Here is an 18,499-nt window from a genome sequence, read left to right on the forward strand (position 1 = left end):
TAGGATACGTAAAGTACATTAGGAAACACAAACGGGGGTCTGAGTAAGATATGACCTTTTAGTTAATGATAATATACGAGTGTTGACTCATTAGTCATAACAAATGTACCAAACTAATATAAGATATCAATCATAGAAAAAACTATGTGTGTGGGGGTGTAAATGGGAGCTTTCTGTTCTTTGTAATTTCTCTATAAATCATAAAGTTTTAAAATTAAAATTCATTTTTATTACAATACTTAATATGTTAAAATAAAATATTTAAGAAATATTTAAAATTAAAAAAAAATTTTAAACTGATTTTCAAAAGTCATTAATGACATCACACTTAATGTATTATATTTTATTCAGAATGATATCTGAAAATCCTAAATGCTCTTTTTTGAAAACTATTATACTTCATACTTTAAATCTTGTTGCATTATGCAAACTATGTAAAGAGATGCATATGTATAATTTCTGAGGAGAGTGTCCAGTGTCGCCTACAGTTTTTACCTTTATTTGCAAAGTGTCTTTATTATGTAAGGGTTGTGTCAGGTGAGATATTAATAGGAAAAATCCACTGCTCGAGCTCTGGGTATTTGCAGAGTTGCAAAACTCAGTATGTGTGTTATTATCAAAGTCATCACTTAAGCTATTTGTAACACACTGATTAAAAGAGAAAACAAAATAGTAATAAGGCAGTATAAAGATCGCTTGTGAAAAGTGCATTTAAGTTATACAATGTTGAGCCCCTTAACTGAAAATATAATACAAAATAAACGTAAATACCATTAATAAAATATTAACTCAGTGACGTTTCAATCCTAATGAAAAAGACAGTGAACAGTTTTGTATGTTGACTGTTATGGCAAAGAAAACATTGTTTATAGTCAGTATAAATATATTTGGGAAGGGGCTTTTGGCAGTAACGTTCTTGCCCTATAAATAGGTTTCTCAGACCAATTTCCACGTGTGTGAGGTCCCCCACACCAACAAGCAATTCTCAGACAGCAGCGGCATCCAGAAATGGCATCAGGTTCCTCAGGTTGAGGGTTCAGTCCTACAAGACCAGCACCCTGTCCCCACTTCAGACTTCAGTCATGAGTCCAGGTTGTTACCAGTGCTTCTGACTGACCAGCTATAAATCAGAGCTTTCCAGGACCCCCGCCTTGGGTTCAATTAATTTGCTTAAGTGGTTCCCAGAACTCAGAAATACTGTACTTACTAGGCCAACGGCTTATTATAACAGGATTTAACTCAGGAACAGATGAAAGAGATACCTAGAGCAAGGTAAGGGGAGGGGCGTGGAGCGTCCATGCCCCTACCAGGAGCACCACCATCCGTCACCTCTCCACGTGTTCACCAACCTAGATGCTCTCAGACAGCTGTCCTTTTGGGGGTTTATGGAAGCTTTGATTACATAGGCATGCTTAATTCAACCTCCAGTCCCCATCCTTAGAAGTCACCTCATTCACATATCACAAGACATCTTTAAAACTGTCAACACAAGAGATTCTAGGAGTTTGGGGAGCTCTTGAGCCAGGAACCAAGGAAGAAGACCAAATGAATATAAGAGAAGTACATTTGGTCATTCCGATGACCAAAACACATTTCTCATGAATCACAAAAAGAATCAATTTTGAGTAGTCACATCAACAAAACTGCAGAACAGGAAGCCCAGCCTCTCCTCCCCGCAGGGAGACACCCACAAACCAACTGCCTTTGTAAGAAATCCAAAAGCCAGGTAAGAGGTTCAGGCACCAGGTAACACAGTTCACATGAATAAGGGAAATGAAGGAGTTGCATCTTAATCTCTTTCCACTCTTTTGCTGTGACTTTGTTCCTCTGTGACCTGATGATCCTTTTTTCAATTTGAAGTACAGTCCAGGAGCCTCTGTCTACACTGTGGTGGGACACACTTCTCTGGCAAGTTATACCAAAAGGAAATTGAAAGCCTTACTTTAGAAATTCTAACCTTTTTAGTTTGATTTATAATGCTTTCCCAGGCAGGGTCTGGCCCATAATATGCATATGACAAACCTGAAGCACCAGCAGTTGTTTTTATCTTAATCAGTGGAAAATATAACCACAAGTGTATACACGGGGAGAAATGATTTGTGACGTCTGAATCAGCAGTACTGTAATGTGCGAAATTAGGTCTCTACGCTTTTCTGGTTTTTTTTCCCATTCAGACTCATTGGCTTTTTTTTTTTTTTTTCCTCCTGACATTAAGCACCACTCTGGAAGGGATGGAGAAAAAAAAAAAGCACAAATCAGTAGGTCTTGGTGAACAGCCCTTTTCTGCCACCAATGAGTCATGTCCCTCTAGCAAGTTATAATCCTCTCCTCATCAGATTTATCATCTGTGCAAAAAGAGCTGTAATAATATAGTGATTACAGGAACAATATTGATTGTCTGACTCTCAGGGGCTTTTACTTCAGAAGCATTGTCTCAGCCATGAAGTTGATACTCTACTTATCCTTGGTTCACAGATGAGGAGACTGAGAATGAGGAATGGTACACAGCTTGCTCAAGGGCAGGCTTGAAGCTGGGCTACCAGACTCCAACACTGCCTGCTCAAACCACTTCTCTGAACAGTCAGCGTGCAGAATGCTAAGGCCAGTGAGTGATTACGGACCCACCGTGCTAGGCATTCAGTGGGGGATTGTCACAAATTATATCAGGATGACTCTGAGACATTATTCTCATATCTTTTTAAAAAAAGGAAGTCGAAGAGTGATCAGAACCACAGTGAAAGCTGAATTCATATCTGGGCTTCTTGGTTATAATGTCTAAACTCTCTCCACTGCGTCATGTGGTCAGTGTGGCTCTCTCCTCTCTGAGGCCGTCAGGCAGAGTCTGGTGGTGCAGTGGCTTAAAATGCCTGAGCGTTTTATTAAGTGCCAGCCTCCAAGTCATTCTATCACCTTAGCCCACTGATATGGAAAAATCCATCTTTAATGGCTGCTATGAAAATTTACACTTTGTCCTAAAGAAGTTATTATTGCCAGGAAATGTCCAGTTATTTTTAATGTTTGATGTGTGTAGTGATCCTTTTAAAATGTATCCTCTAATTTATTTTATGGGAACAATTAAGTATAAAGTTTTAGTAGAAAGACAACTTTTCTCTTCTGGAGAGTCTGAGACCCATTCCCCTGTGTGGAGTCATCGAAGGAAAGAGTTTTAGAGCTTTGTGGCCCAGAATGCCGAGCCTACTCTCTGTGGCACTTTGGACAGACTGCTGAACTTCACTGAGGCTCAGTCTGTTTGTCTGTTAAATGGGCACCATGATATTTCCCTCAAAGATTTCTATAATAATTTCATTAGATAACGAGTGGCATATATGTTCAACAATATTTAATCCCTTTGATAATTACTTAACAGAAATCATACATTTATATCTGCTTTGGCTTAACATGCTATGTTTGAAAATAACAAAACCAGGGATATTGGTCTAGAAATACAGAGTAAACACTTAAGCAACGACCTTTCTTTTCCACTGCTGTCTTTTTTTTTTTTTTTTTTTAACAGACCTCAGGTTTTCACTGGCACTGGCAGAGGTCAGGAAGGAGTTATACTCTTATGTGAGGGGCAGCAAGTCCTCGAATGAGAGCAGTAAGACTGGGGTCAGAAAAACAAATCCAGTCCTTGGTGCTTCTCTTACTAACTCTATGCTCTCCTCAAATCATTTAAATTCCTGTTCTTGTTTTCTCATCTGCAAAATAGAAACATTAAAAATACCTGTTCTGCTTTGTTTGCAGGCAAGAGCTATCTCTTATGGTTATACCGGAGATGACTTCTCCCATTTCCCCCTTATTTCATTCATTTCATAGCAAGGTTGCCGCTGCTGAATGCTTCTGTTTCTTCTTATTTGTTATCACCAAGAAGTGCTTGAGAACCTCAGGATTCCCATTCTGATAAAATTTAGCACATTCTAAGTTAAATATCTTGACATTTATTTTAAAGAGATTATCCTTCTATGACCCATGCAATACACTTATTTATGTGATATTACCTTCATTATTTAAATATTTTAATATTCTGTTCAAGAACTGGTAGTATCTGTGGATCAGCCATTAGAAGAATAATTTTTCTGTAGTTGGTGATCTTCTGAACTCAACTTTATTCCTCTGTCCTCTAGACCATTTGAAAACATCTTTATATTGTTTAGGAGGTATGGTATAAGTGTGTTGTGTGTGTGTGTGTGTGTGTGTGTTTGTGGGGGTTCCTTTTCTTCAGTATCTCGTCATTTTTATTTTGGGGCCTTTTGAGAATTGTTATTAAAGGATTTGATTGTAGTATGCCACTGTGTATTCACAGCCTGACGCATTCATCAAAATAGATCTAGCCAAAGCATTCAGTTTGTGGATTTGTACTCCTGATGCACTAAAATAAGAAATGTTAATTTCTTGTAGACTATTACTAGATGATTTTAAATATGTGCCAAACAGGAATGTCTGTTTCCTTGTGAGGCAATTCCATAATAAAAATGCTGGCACCATAGCTGAAGAGGAGAATTTTATATAAACAGAGGAAAAACAACAGCAAGTATTTTCCCCAAGGACAGTTTTAGCTACAATTTAGCAATGCTGCTTAGTTACTTCTGTCTCATTTTATGCTTTTGTTTTGAAACAAAGCGCAATTTTACCTGGATGCACTCCCGGATAATCAGGAATTAGCTCAGTACGTTGACTGGCTTTGCTGAAGGCGAGACCTCCGGAAAATCAGGAGGCTCCACCGCCTCGCCCCGCCCCCCCGCTGACATCTCCAGAGGGGAGAAAAGGGTTAAGGATTATTGAAGAATAGAAGAGACGGGGAGGGAGCCCCGAGGAGGCCCTGGAGCAGCAGGCCGCGCCTCCAGGTCCAGCTTTCATCAGCGGCGCAGCGCGCAGCGGAGCTCCGAGCACCGCTGCGTATTAGGAGGAGGGACGCGGCTGCCAATTTCTGGGACCACGGCTGCGAGGGGTGGGCGTGGCCTCGGCAGTGTGAATGCTTGTTAGAAAAGATGCTGGGCGCTTTTCATTGAGCAGTCAGGGCTGTGGTGTGCGTGTTTGTGTGTGTGTGTGTATGTGTGTGTGTGAGTGAGTGAGTGAGAGAGAGGGGTGCTGTTCAGAGAGAGGAGGAGGGAGACTGAGCGACCCAGAGGTGCTGAAGACCCAGACAGAGCTGGGCGAGGGACTGAGAACAGCACTGGAGCCGTCGGAGAGCCACTCAAGATCTTTTGGGGGAGCCCAGTAAATGTGAACATGGGGTCTGTCACGGGAGCTGTCGTCAAGACGCTACTTTTGCTGTCTACTCCAAATTGGAACAGGGTTTTAGCTGGGAATTCCTGTAAGTATACATACATGATTTAAAACTTGCAGGGGGCCTCTCTGCAAAACTTTAATTCTGTTCTTTTTTTTTTTTTATGATTATTATTTGCAACTCGGACTGCCTCAAAGCATATTGCTATAAAGGAAACATCATTTAAAAAATCTTGCGAATATGACTGGGTTTACACATGTCATTCCTCTGGGTCCGGTCAGAATATGCCAAGTATCATTTCTCGTCCTTTTTTTTTTTTTGTCTGTGAACAGAATCTTATCTTCTGGTATTTGTGTATTCATTGAGAAAGCTGAAGTTCTCCTAAAGCACTAAATTAGCATCTGAACCAAGGAATAGCCAGTGAATGTTCCTTCTTCATTTCTGCCCTTTTTTAGGTTTACTGAATTTAATTGGAATTATGTGTAGCAGGAAAACAAACTGGCAGACTTTGCATGATGCTGCATTAGCTTAGATTTCTGAAGTTTGCGCTTTAGCAGACCAATAGGTGGCTGCGCCTTTAAAATGATGCCAGGATAATAGCTGAAATGTGCTGCAGAATCCAGGGGCAGAATTGGGGAGGTGAGCCTTAATACTCGGAGTTGCGTTCTCAGTGCCACCAGAATGAGCCTTCAGCGTTGCTGAGAGAGCGCACCTGAGCCCTGAATGTCACTTAAAGAAAATACACTCAGGTGATTTTTCAGAAGTACTATCCTTGAATTTTTAGCTTCATAAATTTGTGATTGAATAATCTGGTTCTGAGTTAATGGTATGAGGGAGGATTTATTTAAGACCTTATTTCTAATGTAAGTATCATCCAAAATAATTTGGCAGAGATCTCTCCATCCAGGTTTTATTAGAGAGAAGAAAAGTTTTAAAAGTTATATTTGGCAAAACTAATACAATTATGTAAAGTTTAAAAATAAGATAAAATTTAAAAAAATTAAAAAAAAAATAAAAATAATATAAAATAAAAGTTATATTTGGCCTAAAATCTCTAAATGGGAGAATTTCCCCCTTCTTGATGAATGATCAACAAGCTCAGCAAATATGACTTTTTCTTTCTTGTACTTCAGAGGTAAAGCTTATCTACTGGTAAGGCCTGTTCAAGACTTTGTGTCACTATTGTTCAACCAGCTTTAGGTTTGGGGACACAAATAAGCCAGTAACCAGACATTTGCTTGGGCACATCCCTTGAGTGCACTGAAGCACTCTGATGTGGGAAGAACATTAGAAATGACCTTACTGGCACAAGTCAAATGCTCATTTACATGGAATGGCCGCTGTGCTTTCATGCTTCCATTCACTATTAACTCATTTAATGGTGTGGTGCCTCTATCATTCTGAAGGAAGAGGACTTCACTTGGGTGCTGTGCTGTGTCTCAGTCTCTGTTTTCATTTGTGGGTGTAAGAATGCCGTGAGTCAAGAAAATGTGCATGTTTTCACCTAGTCAAAATCTTGGGAGGCTCTCAAAGTAGCCTTTGCAACAAACAATAATAACACAGACCCACTTGCACACACACAAAGTTTTGTAGAAAAGGCATAATACATCGTCCAACTACTGAAGTTCAATAAAAAAGGAAGCACTAGAGGTCACTCTTACAATGGAAAGCACATCATTTGAAGCGTCCTTCCCTTAAGAAAAGCAGAGCTGAAGTCTGGCATAGAGGCAGTCTTGTCTTTACAGTACACTGGCTGTTTGAGTTTATAATCAGTTAATGTAACTGATTGGGCTACTTGTTTACATTTGTTTGCTTTCTTGAAGTCCAATAAAAGGCAGAATGACATCCAGTAGCTTTCTTTGTAATGTATCTTCTTCAAAGGAAAGATGAGCTGCTGAGAAGATCTGAGAAGAGTAGAATGTTTGTGGGTGCTTACCTCTGGTTGGGCTTATTTTTCAGGAAGTCGTTTAATGTTCTTTTACACATTCGATAAACTTAAAGAACCTATAGGTTCTTAAATTCTTAGGGACTTTTAAATATTAAAGTTGGAATTCTTGGTTACCAATATATTTTCAGAGTTGGCTGTTCTTAAAGTGTCATAAATACAGGTAAAATGACTTCAGATAATTAAAGGTGCAGTTAGCAATTTCTTATTCCTATCACATTGATAATATAATTTGTTGCAATAGATATAAAAGAAAAATTCATTTCCCAATTTCATTTCACTCTTTAACATTTGGTATTTTGGTGTGTGAAGGAAGCAAGGCCTACATATTACCAAGTCAGGGTGCTTCATATGTTGTATCTTTTTTGGAGGAACAAGTATATATGTTTACCAGAAAGGTTGAAATTCAGTGTATGGACAAGTGACCATCAACCAGCATGCCAGCATGAGTATTTTTAAAGTATTGTAACTCCAGTAATTCTTTTGGACAAGACTTTTATATTAAAACATGACTCAATCTTGAACACCAGTATTAAAGTCAGGGAGAACTGAATGGAAATTAAGAAAATTAAAGGTCAGTCTCTCAGGTGAATACAAAGACATGGAACAGCTGATTCCCCAGTAAGCAAGTCTGCAGTGCATTGCATCGGCCCAAGACTGCCTAAGGCTGCCAGTGTGAACCTTTGCACAGGTCAGCATCTCTACACCAGGGACAGCTCAGGGATGAGGCAACTTTAATTTGAATGTTAGTTGATGTAATTAATCAACAGGATGACTTTACATTAGAAGGATTCTGTGCGAACACTCACACAGATATTCATGTCCATGTGTGTGTATTTGTGTGTGTGAACATATGTTTATATAAAGATGCAGAAACCACTGGGCCCACGTGCTTCCACATCTTTGGTGGCTTGCTTCTCCTCTTCTACCTAAATATGAAATATGTGGAACCGACCACCTTCTTTGCCTACTGGCACTGTACTTGACATTTCAGAACTGTTGAACCAGCCCCAGGTCTTTCCTCCTTGTTCTGGTCAAGGTGTTTGTTACTGTATTGAAGGGCTCCTTCCACGAAAGTTTAGAGACAGACTCTTCTAGAAGGGCTTGTGCTTTGATAAGTTGCACAGGCTGTTATTGGTTTCCTCACTTGCTACTAAGACACGTGCACTGAGAAGGGAGTCATCTATTTTCAAATTGCTCTCATGAACCCAGTTTTCTTCTGAGTATTAAGACATTGTTAATTGGGGGAGGTTTATGTGGTAGAAGAACAGCTGTTAGTCTTGAGGCAAGTTAAGAGTTTTGCTTTTTACTCCTGCACATCATGTGATGGAAGCTCTCTGGCTTCAGATACACTGAGAATTTTAATGCTTACCAAGCAGCTTATGAATGACATAATTAGAGGTTACGTTCTTGCTGTGTGCTTTCTTTTCACTATTTGGAATAAAGACTGTATCTGATATCTACCCTTAAAGAAGCACTAAAGAGTATGTTAAAATTAACAACAGATGACGATAATGACTTAGGTAGATGATCACTCTTGGGGGCTCTGGGATATCACCTAATTGCTACTGGTCAGATTCTCAAATTGCTCAAATTCAGTCTGGTACTTTTTTCTAGAAACTTCCTTCTTTTCCTCCACCCAAATTCTTTTCCATAGCAAAAAATAACCAGAATACAACAACAGTAAAAGGACTGATAAAATAGAATTATATGATACAATACATAGATAGCTGGCCTCAGGATGTAAAGATGAGCCTGAACTTGGACTCACTTTTCTGCCAGCAGTGCTGTATCTGTTTTCATCAGTTTGGTGCATCCCCCTCCCTGACTGTGTGCGCCTCAAAGCCTTTCTGAGTAGAGCAGCCTCCAGCTGTGCAGATAACACAGCTCATAGCCAACAGGCGATCAAACACATGGCTTCCATATGAGGCCTAGTGCTTACCCTAAGTATTTACAAAGCATTTCCATGTCTTCTAAAATTAATTTCAGAATCCATATCATATATAAACAATTCTTTATGGAAGCCAATCTCTGTATCAAGATTGAATTAACTTACCTTGAAAACAATAGGACTGTAAAATATCCCTTGTAAGATAATGTAATACTTAGTTCAGAGGTTGGTAAAATACAGCCCATGGGCCAAGTCTTGCCCACTGCCTGTTTTGTGTCATATTCTGTGAATTAAGAGTGGGTTTTTACATTTTTAAATATTTGAAAAAAAATTAGCTGAAGGATTATTTGTGGCATAAGAGAATCATATTAAATTCAAATTTTAGTTGTTCATTCTTCTCATTAGTAGACCTGTATGGCAAAACTTTATACTTAATTATTCTTATATTTTAAATTTTATCAATAAAATCATTTTAAAATTGATTTCCCTCTTGTCATACAAGAACATGCGTAATATTATCTATTCACTAGCTCTTTATATAAAAAGTTCATTGACCTTTGATTTAAAGAATACACAATACAGTATAATGATGTGACCTGGATAGTGAATAAATTACATACTACTATGATAAAATTAAAATTTAGTCTTAATTATTTAGCATACAAATACATTCCTGAAGAATTAAAGTGTAGACTATAATGATACAGTTGCCAGAAGCTATAACAGAAAAGGGCTTCCCTGGTGGCTCAGACAGTAAAGAATCCGCCTGCAGTGCGGGAGACCTGGGTTTGATCCCTGGGTTGGGAAGATCCCCTGGAGGAGGGCATGGCAACCCACTCCAGTATTCTTGCCTGGAGAATCCCATGGACAGAGGAGCCTGGCGGGCTATAATCCATGAGGTCACAGAGTTGGCACAACTGAGCAACTCAGCACACACATAACAGAAAAGGCCTTCATTAGCATCTTCTTGACATATGTCTTTTTAAATACTTTATCCTTCAGAAATCTTGTTATTTCCATGGGTATGAATTATTTATAACTATTTGCAAAGTTGCAGCAGTTTTGGCTGCTAAAGAGTCGCTTTCAATCTCAAGTAATCCCATTAGTATAAGAAGCTCAATAAAGTATATAAGTAATTGCATCTTAGATATTTTGAATGAAAATTCTATTGTTATTTGATACTTTCATGAGTATAAAATATTCCACTCCATAATTATCAGGAACTTGCATTTGAAATCACTGATTGTATGAAGTAAATCATCTTAGGGGAAGAGTGTTCCTGTCCTTTTGACTTTTACAGTAGCTTCCTAAAAATTCTGAAATTGGCAAACTTTCTATAATAAATTGAAAAGTAGAGTTTCATTTAAGCACTGCCCACTGAGAATTTATAATAATTAAGCAGGTGCCTTTCACCTACTCATGCCAAGATAATTAATCTTTATATGAATGCCTTATCTATTTGGAATTGTATTTAATTTTCCTTTCCAAATACTGATGAGTGGCCTCATTTTATTTACCTTATACTGTTTACTATGGTGTTTTTTAGAAGTTTGAGTTAAAAAATAATAGAGAGTATTATATTTTAAAAATTATTTTCCTTGAAATTTAATTGTAGCATTTCCCCCAAAATAAATGGCTATATGTTAATTTATTTTTCATAAAACTGTTTATAATGGTCCAGTGCTAGTGAAGATTTCTGTCTTATCAAAAGACCAGTTCCAGATCATGTCAGCCTAGGACAGTCTCATAAAACTTCCTTAATGGGACTTACTCTGGACATTGGCAAGAGTGATGAGTGGATTCATGACTCTTCATGGTAAATAGATAAAAAAGGATAATGACAGTCGTATTACATGATTCTGAACTTTTTTACAATAGAATATCAGTCTTGCTTTGCAAATACCTCTTTTTCACAATTTGATACTACATTTAGAATCCGAATCCCTTTTACCTTAGATAAGTCATATTAGGGCCTTAATGTTGTCAACTTATGAATCATATGACTGATTAGTCAGGTTACTTAAGAAGTCCTTCTCTGTCCTTTAAAAAAATATTTTCCTTCCCTCCATTGTGACTTCTAAGTTTCCACAATGACCTCGTTCCTGAAAACAGTACGAAAAATAATAAGAATTTATCCAACATTGTTATTTAAATCTCAGATATGTATATTCAGATTGGTGGATGAATGTTTCTGGTGAAAGATTAATATTAAAAAGAATGCAGATTTGGATTTTTTCAGCGGCCTGGTGTTTCCATTCTTGCTTTTAGCTTAATTATTTTTTCATTTTTATTAATTCAGAAATCTTGGCCTCAGTAACATTTCATATTTTTCTAGAATTATTGCAGTTTTTCAAGTTAACTAGTATGATAAGGAAGGATAAACCTGTCATAGAATATGTGCTTGAAATAGGGGAGGTTTCATGGATTAACCATAATCACGAGGTGAACTGAGCTGTGTTCTTGGTGATGGAGGGGTGAATCCTCATAGAATATTTGGATCATTGTTTTAATGGGTATTTCGTTTGGGAACTTTCAGAAATACTCTTTAACAAACAGGTCTTTAAAAGCATGTTTGAATTGTAGCATCAAATGCTAAGGTCAGTTTGATTTTGGCCCCTTTAAAAAGAATACCTGTGGCGGATTCATTTTGATATATGGCAAAACTAATACAATTATGTAAAGTTTAAAAATAAAATAAAATTAAAAAAAAAAAAAAAGAAGAATCTCAGAAAGAGAAGTAAATGCCCCAAAATAAAATGCAAACAAAAGATTATGGATCTTTAGAAGGATGAAAAGTCCTTTAACTCATCAAAGAGCCTCAATTAACTGAATCTACTTAAATGAATAAATCATCCACAATATTAATATCATAATTTGAAGTCTTTGAGTTTTTTTTTTTTTTTGAAAGTTCAAATTTTCTTGAGAAATAATAGGTAGTTTACCCATAAGGCTAAGTTACAATAAATGTATTTCTAAATAACCAAGATGTCTTTGACATTGGATTATCTTTTTAGTTACTTTTGGAGGAAAACTGATGTCTGAGATTTCAAATTTAAATTTCTTCGGTGAGTTCTGAGGCTGTTGTTGTCTGGTTGTGTGCTTCAATTAGGCGTGTATTACGTATCCATGTGTTTATTTATCTGATTTCTAGAACTATCATTCACTGTTTACTATCTGAGAATTTACACCTTCCACAATGCTGATCACTCTGGGATCTTGATGACTATGTGTTGGTAAACACCATTATCAGATATACTACTGCACAAGTAGAGATATTTTTGCTTGCCAGTTGACTTTGAAAGGATAAAGTTTTTGCTAGAACGTCTTTTTGGGCATACATGGTACCAGGAACTACAGTTATTACTTAATGGTAAAGAATTCACATGCAAAATGCGTTACAAATTGTCATTGCTTCAGTTCTTCTGAGTTAAGTTGGCATTTGGAAGAGGAAGAGTATGTGCTTCATTTTTTTTTCTCCCAGTGCATTTTTGTCATGGTTCATGGAAAAGTGTATTCTGGTCATAAAATCAGAGAAATAGCATAACAGGAGGTAAAAATGAGCCTGTTTATGTTACAGTTAATGAGTCATTCCAATGTAATAATTGGAAAAGTGAGCGAAGCCTGAAAACATTTGACATTTTAAGTAGTTTAAAATTAGTAACTATAAAATTTTTTATGCCATAAGTATTTAATAGAGCAGTGAAGAAATTTACCTCTAAGATTTTTAAATCACAAAGGAAAAAAGGGTGTAATATGTATCCGTTGGTCTACAGCTCTAATTACTTTTTTTTTATTAAGTACCTCTTACTACTTGGCAGTGCTCTAGATTAAGATGTTATATGCTTCTAAATTGTAAAAGACGTATTTGTTTCTGTAACCAATATTTTTTCTCCCTCACTGGCAATTATGGTACTTACAAATGAGGCCACAGGTTGATATTAGTTTAGAAACAGCATGTGAAGATATAAATTCAACTGCTTTCCTAAATTACATTTACTGTAGAGTTTTAAGACAAACTACAACCTGTGGTTTCATTTACTTCAGACTTAACTCTGAAGTTATAACGTAGAGAGAGCTATTTTTTGAATGTCCATTGAAGGGCATGGATAAACTCTCCTGGGAACTGGTTGCAGGCCTTGGGATTAGTAGATGGTTGGGTGACAATGAGCAGCCCACAGCTAAGAGCCCCACATCTTCCTTTTAATGTGAACCAGTTACCTTTGTGTTTCAGACCCCGAGGAGAGATTTTTGAGAAAATTTGGGAAAGTTCAACTTATCTCTGGACTAATAGCTTTGTTCCAAAAGATCGAATATGTACTTTTAATTTTTAAAATAATTTTATTTATTTATTTATTTATTCTTTTGGCTGTGGTGGGTCTTGGTTGCTGCCTGGGATTTTCTCTAGTTGCAGCCACTCCCTAGTCGCGGTGTGTAGGCTTCTCACCGCGGCGGCTTCTCTCGTTGCGGAGGGTGGGCTCTAGAGCGCAGGCTCAGTAGCTGCGGTGCGCGGGCTTAGATGCTCCCCGACATGTGGGTTCTTCCAGGACCAGGGATCATACCTGTGTCCCCTGCATTGGCAAGTGGATTCTTTACCACCGAGCCACCAGAGAAACCCTGATTATGTATTTAGATCTTGAAGACTAGTGTTTGGTTTTGAAAGGTAGTGATATGTGTTTGTCTTTTAAGATTCGTTCCTCAGTAGATGCACAGAAGGAAGGAACTAAATGCAAAATGGTCTGTGAGAGAAATGAATTGCTGAGATGAAACTGTGTGTGTATGTGTGTGCACACTGATGTTGGAAGATACTGTGGGTGGGGACTGGGAAACAGGCCATGCTGACAGAGAAACGGAAAACATTCCCCTAGGTGTCACATTTTCAATTAAGTATTGTTGGGATATATAATAAGATTTTTCTTTTATTGCTGCCACACAGAATAGTCTCCCATATAGTTTAAAAACAGTATGTGGGATTAAAAAAATAGCAGGAGGTCTTTTTGCATCCGATTTAAACTCATCCCAAGCAGAGGGACAGTGTTACCCTTCTGTAACCCCAAAGTGCTTTATTTTCTAGAAAATGCCACGAAGACCTTAGGATCCCCAATACTTAACTTCCAGTCAGTCTCAGGGCGCTAGTCTTTATGAATATGGCAACAAAGGCAGAAAATGGCAGGAGAGATTTTGACTTAAAAATCACTAGATAAATTGAAACATAATTTAACTCTTAAAGACAATGTGGTAAAGGGATAGGGCATTCTAAACAAACTTGGCGTTTTTCACATCATTCACTTTTTTTTTTTTTTTTTTTAATTTTATTTTATTTTTAAACTTTACATAACTGTATTAGATTTGCCAAATATCAAAATGAATCCGCCACAGGTATACATGTGTTCCCCATCCTGAACCCTCCTCCCTCCTCCCTCCCCATTCCATCCCTCTGGGTCGTCCCAGTGCACCAGCCCCAAGCATCCAGTATCGTGCATCGAACCTGGACTGGCAATCTCTCCATTTTGGCTGACTTTAAACAAAAAGAATCTATCTCCAAGGCAGAAAGCTGCATGAATGCTTAGTGATCCTCATAATTAAGGATTTATAATACATATTTACATTTGCCATGTTTAGATGTTTAGGACTTAATTAAAAGAGCATTGCTAAAATAAAAGCAATTCTATCTAAAGTGGTGGTGAGGGAATTTTGTGCAAGGTTATAAAGCTGCTCGATTAGGCTCCTTTGTTTCATTGTGTGTATGATGTTTGAACTGTTGTACTTTAAACATGGAGCCTGTATTATAATCCTCTTAAGAAAACATCACGCACCTCTAAAATGTCATAATACAGCTTCTTAAGTATCATAAGATGTATGTGTGCTAAGTTGCTTCAGTCGCGTCCAACTCTTTGCAACCCTTTGGACAGTAGCCCGCCCCATTCCTCTGTCCATGGGATTCTCCAAGCTAGGATACTAGAGTGGGTTTCCATGTCCTCCTCCAGGGAGGAGGAGGACAAACCCACAACTTTTGTTTCCCTTCATTGGCAGGCGGGTTCTTTACCAAGAGTGCTGCTGTGTAGTCCTTCCTAAAACACACAAAAAGAGAGAACGTTTGGAGAAAGCCCTAAGATAGATTTAAGAAAGCAAAGAGCAAACACTATAGATAACTTCTGTTTTCTTAACTTCATAGCAACCTATAGGATCAAATCACAAAGTGGAATATGATAAAATAAAATAGTTCATAGTCAAATGTCCACTAGAGAAATGGAAAAAGGAAGCTACCAAAAATATGATGTAGAATTTTGGGTACTAAGAATAAAGTTATGATCGCAATAATTTGCTATGCTTGATGCATAAAACTGACTCATCTGCTGGTGTGGCCTTGTAAATGATCATGTTCATGTCTTAGAAACCTTTCCTTCTCTTTCTGTCTCTCTCTCCCTTGCTTTATATATACATATATGTGTGTGCTGCTGCTGCTGCTAAGTTACTTCAGTCGTGTCCTACTCTGTGCGACCCAATAGAAGGCAGCCCACCAGGCTCCCCCGTCCCTGGGATTCTCCAGGCAAGGACACTGGAGTGGGTTGCCATTTCCTTTTTCAATGCATGAAAGTGAAAAGTGAAAGTGAAGTCGCTCAGTCATGTATGACTCTTAGCGACCCCATGGTGTGTGTGTATGTATATATAAATTGCAACATTAATAGATCAGCATGAAAAGAGTGTATGCAGTATCATTAATCACTGAGACTGTCTCTAGAGAAGATGCCAGCAGGGCCCGCTTGTTCTGAGTTAGCAGAATCGAGCCTCCCTTGCTCACTTTGCTGGGTTTGAGGGGCTCCGGCTGTGGCATCTGCCATCGTTATGATTGCCAGGGCTGATCTGGCCGACAAGACTGGCAAGGCGGCTGTCCTCTTCCTCCCTCACTACTTCCTGTGACTCATGCAGTATTTTTAAATACTTACACATATATCCTATTTTTAGATATGTCTGCCATAAAAATGCATTGATGTTTTCAATCAGTGTTTTAAGGCTTTTATCAAAAAAGAAACCAAGTCTTGTCTCATAGCTGTATTTCATTGTTAGGTGTTTTCAGTTGAAGTTCCAGCTTATTAGGGTAGCAAACAAATACCTTCCTGCTCTGAATCTGCTTATCTTTCCCCTTTTGTTGGTCTTGACTGTGTTCTCTCCCTCCCAGTCCTGCCCACCCCGGCCCAAGGGTCCTCCAGCCTAGAGGTATCCAGCCTCTGGGATCTAATGCCTGATGCTCTGAGGTGGAGCTGATGTAGTCATAGAAATAAAGCGCACAGGCAATGTGCTTGAGTCATCCCGAAACCATATACCCCAACCCCAGTCTGTGGAAAAATTGTCCCTGTGGAAACTGGTCCCTGGTGCCAAAAAGGCTGGGGACCACTGCTCTAGCCTCTGTCACCTGGTCTTTCCAGCTGCTGTTCCCTTTGCCTGGTTGCCTTCAATCACTTCCTCTAAATCCTCCTGGAAAACTTACACTGAAACCTAGCCTCACCTCCTTCCTCTGTGGACTCTTACATGATCAAATCACCTCTCCTCTCTCCATCCTCCTAATAGAAATTCAGTAGAACCTTGAGTGTTCATTCACCTATTCCTGATCATAGAGTATCAAATCTGATTTTTTTTTTAAGAAAATACATCTCTGTCTCTGCTTTCTTTTGTATTTATAGCAAATGTCATCTGATAGGCCACTCTGTCAGATCAATTTTGATTGAGAACATTCAGTGGACAGGCGAACAAAAAATACATCATAAATATAAAATTGTATTAGCATCTTCCCCTTTCCAGGCCATCATGCTGCCCCTTCATCTCTGTAGCAACTCCCAGGTCATCACCTTCAATTTGAGAAGTCGTATTGAAAAGTTCTTGCCACATTTCGGGAAGAAATGTTCAACTCCTTTATTTATCCTGCACTTCAATTCCTTTATTTTGTGTTTTCTCATTCGAAGATTTTTCTCCTTTTTGGAAGATAGAAGAAAAATAAAATCAATTTTCTCTTTTCATCATTAACTTTTATTAATAAAGACATACCTGTAGTTTCTTTGCTTTTCTTTTGCCTATAAATATATGCAAAGCGTTTTTCATTGCCTTTAGTAATTTTGACAAGCATGAATGGGTTCTGAACTTGTGTTTTCCTTTTAATTCCACATGTTAAAAAAATATTTTCTTGTAAAACATTGTCACTTTTTAAAGATTACTCACATGTTCCTTCCTCCTGGTGGTATACATTTGGGACTTTCATTTGTAATTCATAGCTTTCCACACATGTTGACATAAATTATCATTAATATTGACAAATATTTGTTTTGTGTTGGGCCCTGTGGACTCCACGATGGTGGAGTGTACCTCACAGGCCTGGGAGGCAAATATTATCACTATTAGACAAACTAAGAAATTGAAATTTAGGAGGTATTTCCAAAGTCACTGAGTAAGAAAGGATAGAGCTGGGGCTTGAACCCAACATTAATGATGCCAGATCCACTGCTCTTTGAAATGGAATACACTCATCTTCTCCATGAGCCTGTGAAATCACCTCTCTTGAGTATTAGAACTCACACTTGTCTGTTCTCAGGCTCCCCCCCCACCGCCCGGTGTGATAAACCATAAGGTAATATGCTTGTGTCTTCCAAGGATTCTGTCACTTGCATTTTATCAACATGCTCTTCCTTACTAATTGGGCTAAAGTATCAAACATTACCCAGTGAAAATATCAGTGTAAATTTTCTCCTCTGAATTACATCAACAACCCCCTACCCTTGCTCTCTGATACCCTAAGACCTATCCATTCTGTCTAAATTCTTTCTTTGAGTCAGTAGTTCCAGGAACAAGTTCTAAGAGGCTTGAACAGTGCAAATCAGAAAGGAAAACCAGCTCCTTGCTGCAGGATGGCAGATCTACCCGATCGAGGCGATCTGTGATTTTGTTTTCTCTTCACTCTTCAGTCACAGTTTTATTTACATATACACACAGTATAATACTTTCCTAATGCTCTCAAAATGCTATAAATAAAAATGAAGATATTGCAGTACTACTGCTGGACAAAAATGTCAGCACCGTGGATGTGTGAAACCAGTTTCTTTGCCCTTTAGAATCAGTGAACAGGTTAGGCTCCAAGTAGTATACAACCTAGGACAGAAAAAAGATACGGTGGCCTGTGAATTAGATCCTCATTCTTCATCATTGGCACAAGACCAATGAAGGAATTTTCAGCGTCCCTGGTACCTTTCCTGGGTCTCTCCCCTGAAGATAGGTAATGTTATATATGTGTATGCCTTCAGGGTTAAAACCAGACAAGATAGGATTCTGCAGAATACACACAGATTCCTGGGGAGCTGCTGAGAGGAGCCAGGCCACTTCAGAGACCCAGACTGGAACGGTGCCTCTGTTTCTATGTCTGCATGCGGGGCCTCCGCTTCAGTGGGCGCCG

General features: G+C 38.3%; 1 protein-coding gene across 6 annotated transcripts in view; it reads left to right on the top strand.

Annotated features, from left to right (window-relative positions):
- The first annotated feature begins 5,220 nt into the window (after window positions 1-5,220).
- Window positions 5,221-18,499, top strand: part of CNTNAP4 (contactin associated protein family member 4) — a 285,943-nt gene continuing 272,664 nt past the window's right edge. For all 6 annotated transcript variants that reach the window (XM_055552670.1, XM_055552674.1, XM_055552676.1 and 3 more), the window contains exon 1: window positions 5,221-5,314. In XM_055552670.1, coding sequence (XP_055408645.1) covers window positions 5,230-5,314 — 85 coding nt within the window. In that variant the 5' untranslated portion in view covers window positions 5,221-5,229. The remainder of the gene's footprint in view (window positions 5,315-18,499) is intronic.

The sequence above is a fragment of the Bubalus kerabau genome, chromosome 17 (genome assembly GCF_029407905.1).
Source record: "Bubalus kerabau isolate K-KA32 ecotype Philippines breed swamp buffalo chromosome 17, PCC_UOA_SB_1v2, whole genome shotgun sequence".
Classification (NCBI taxonomy): Eukaryota; Metazoa; Chordata; class Mammalia; order Artiodactyla; family Bovidae; genus Bubalus; species Bubalus kerabau.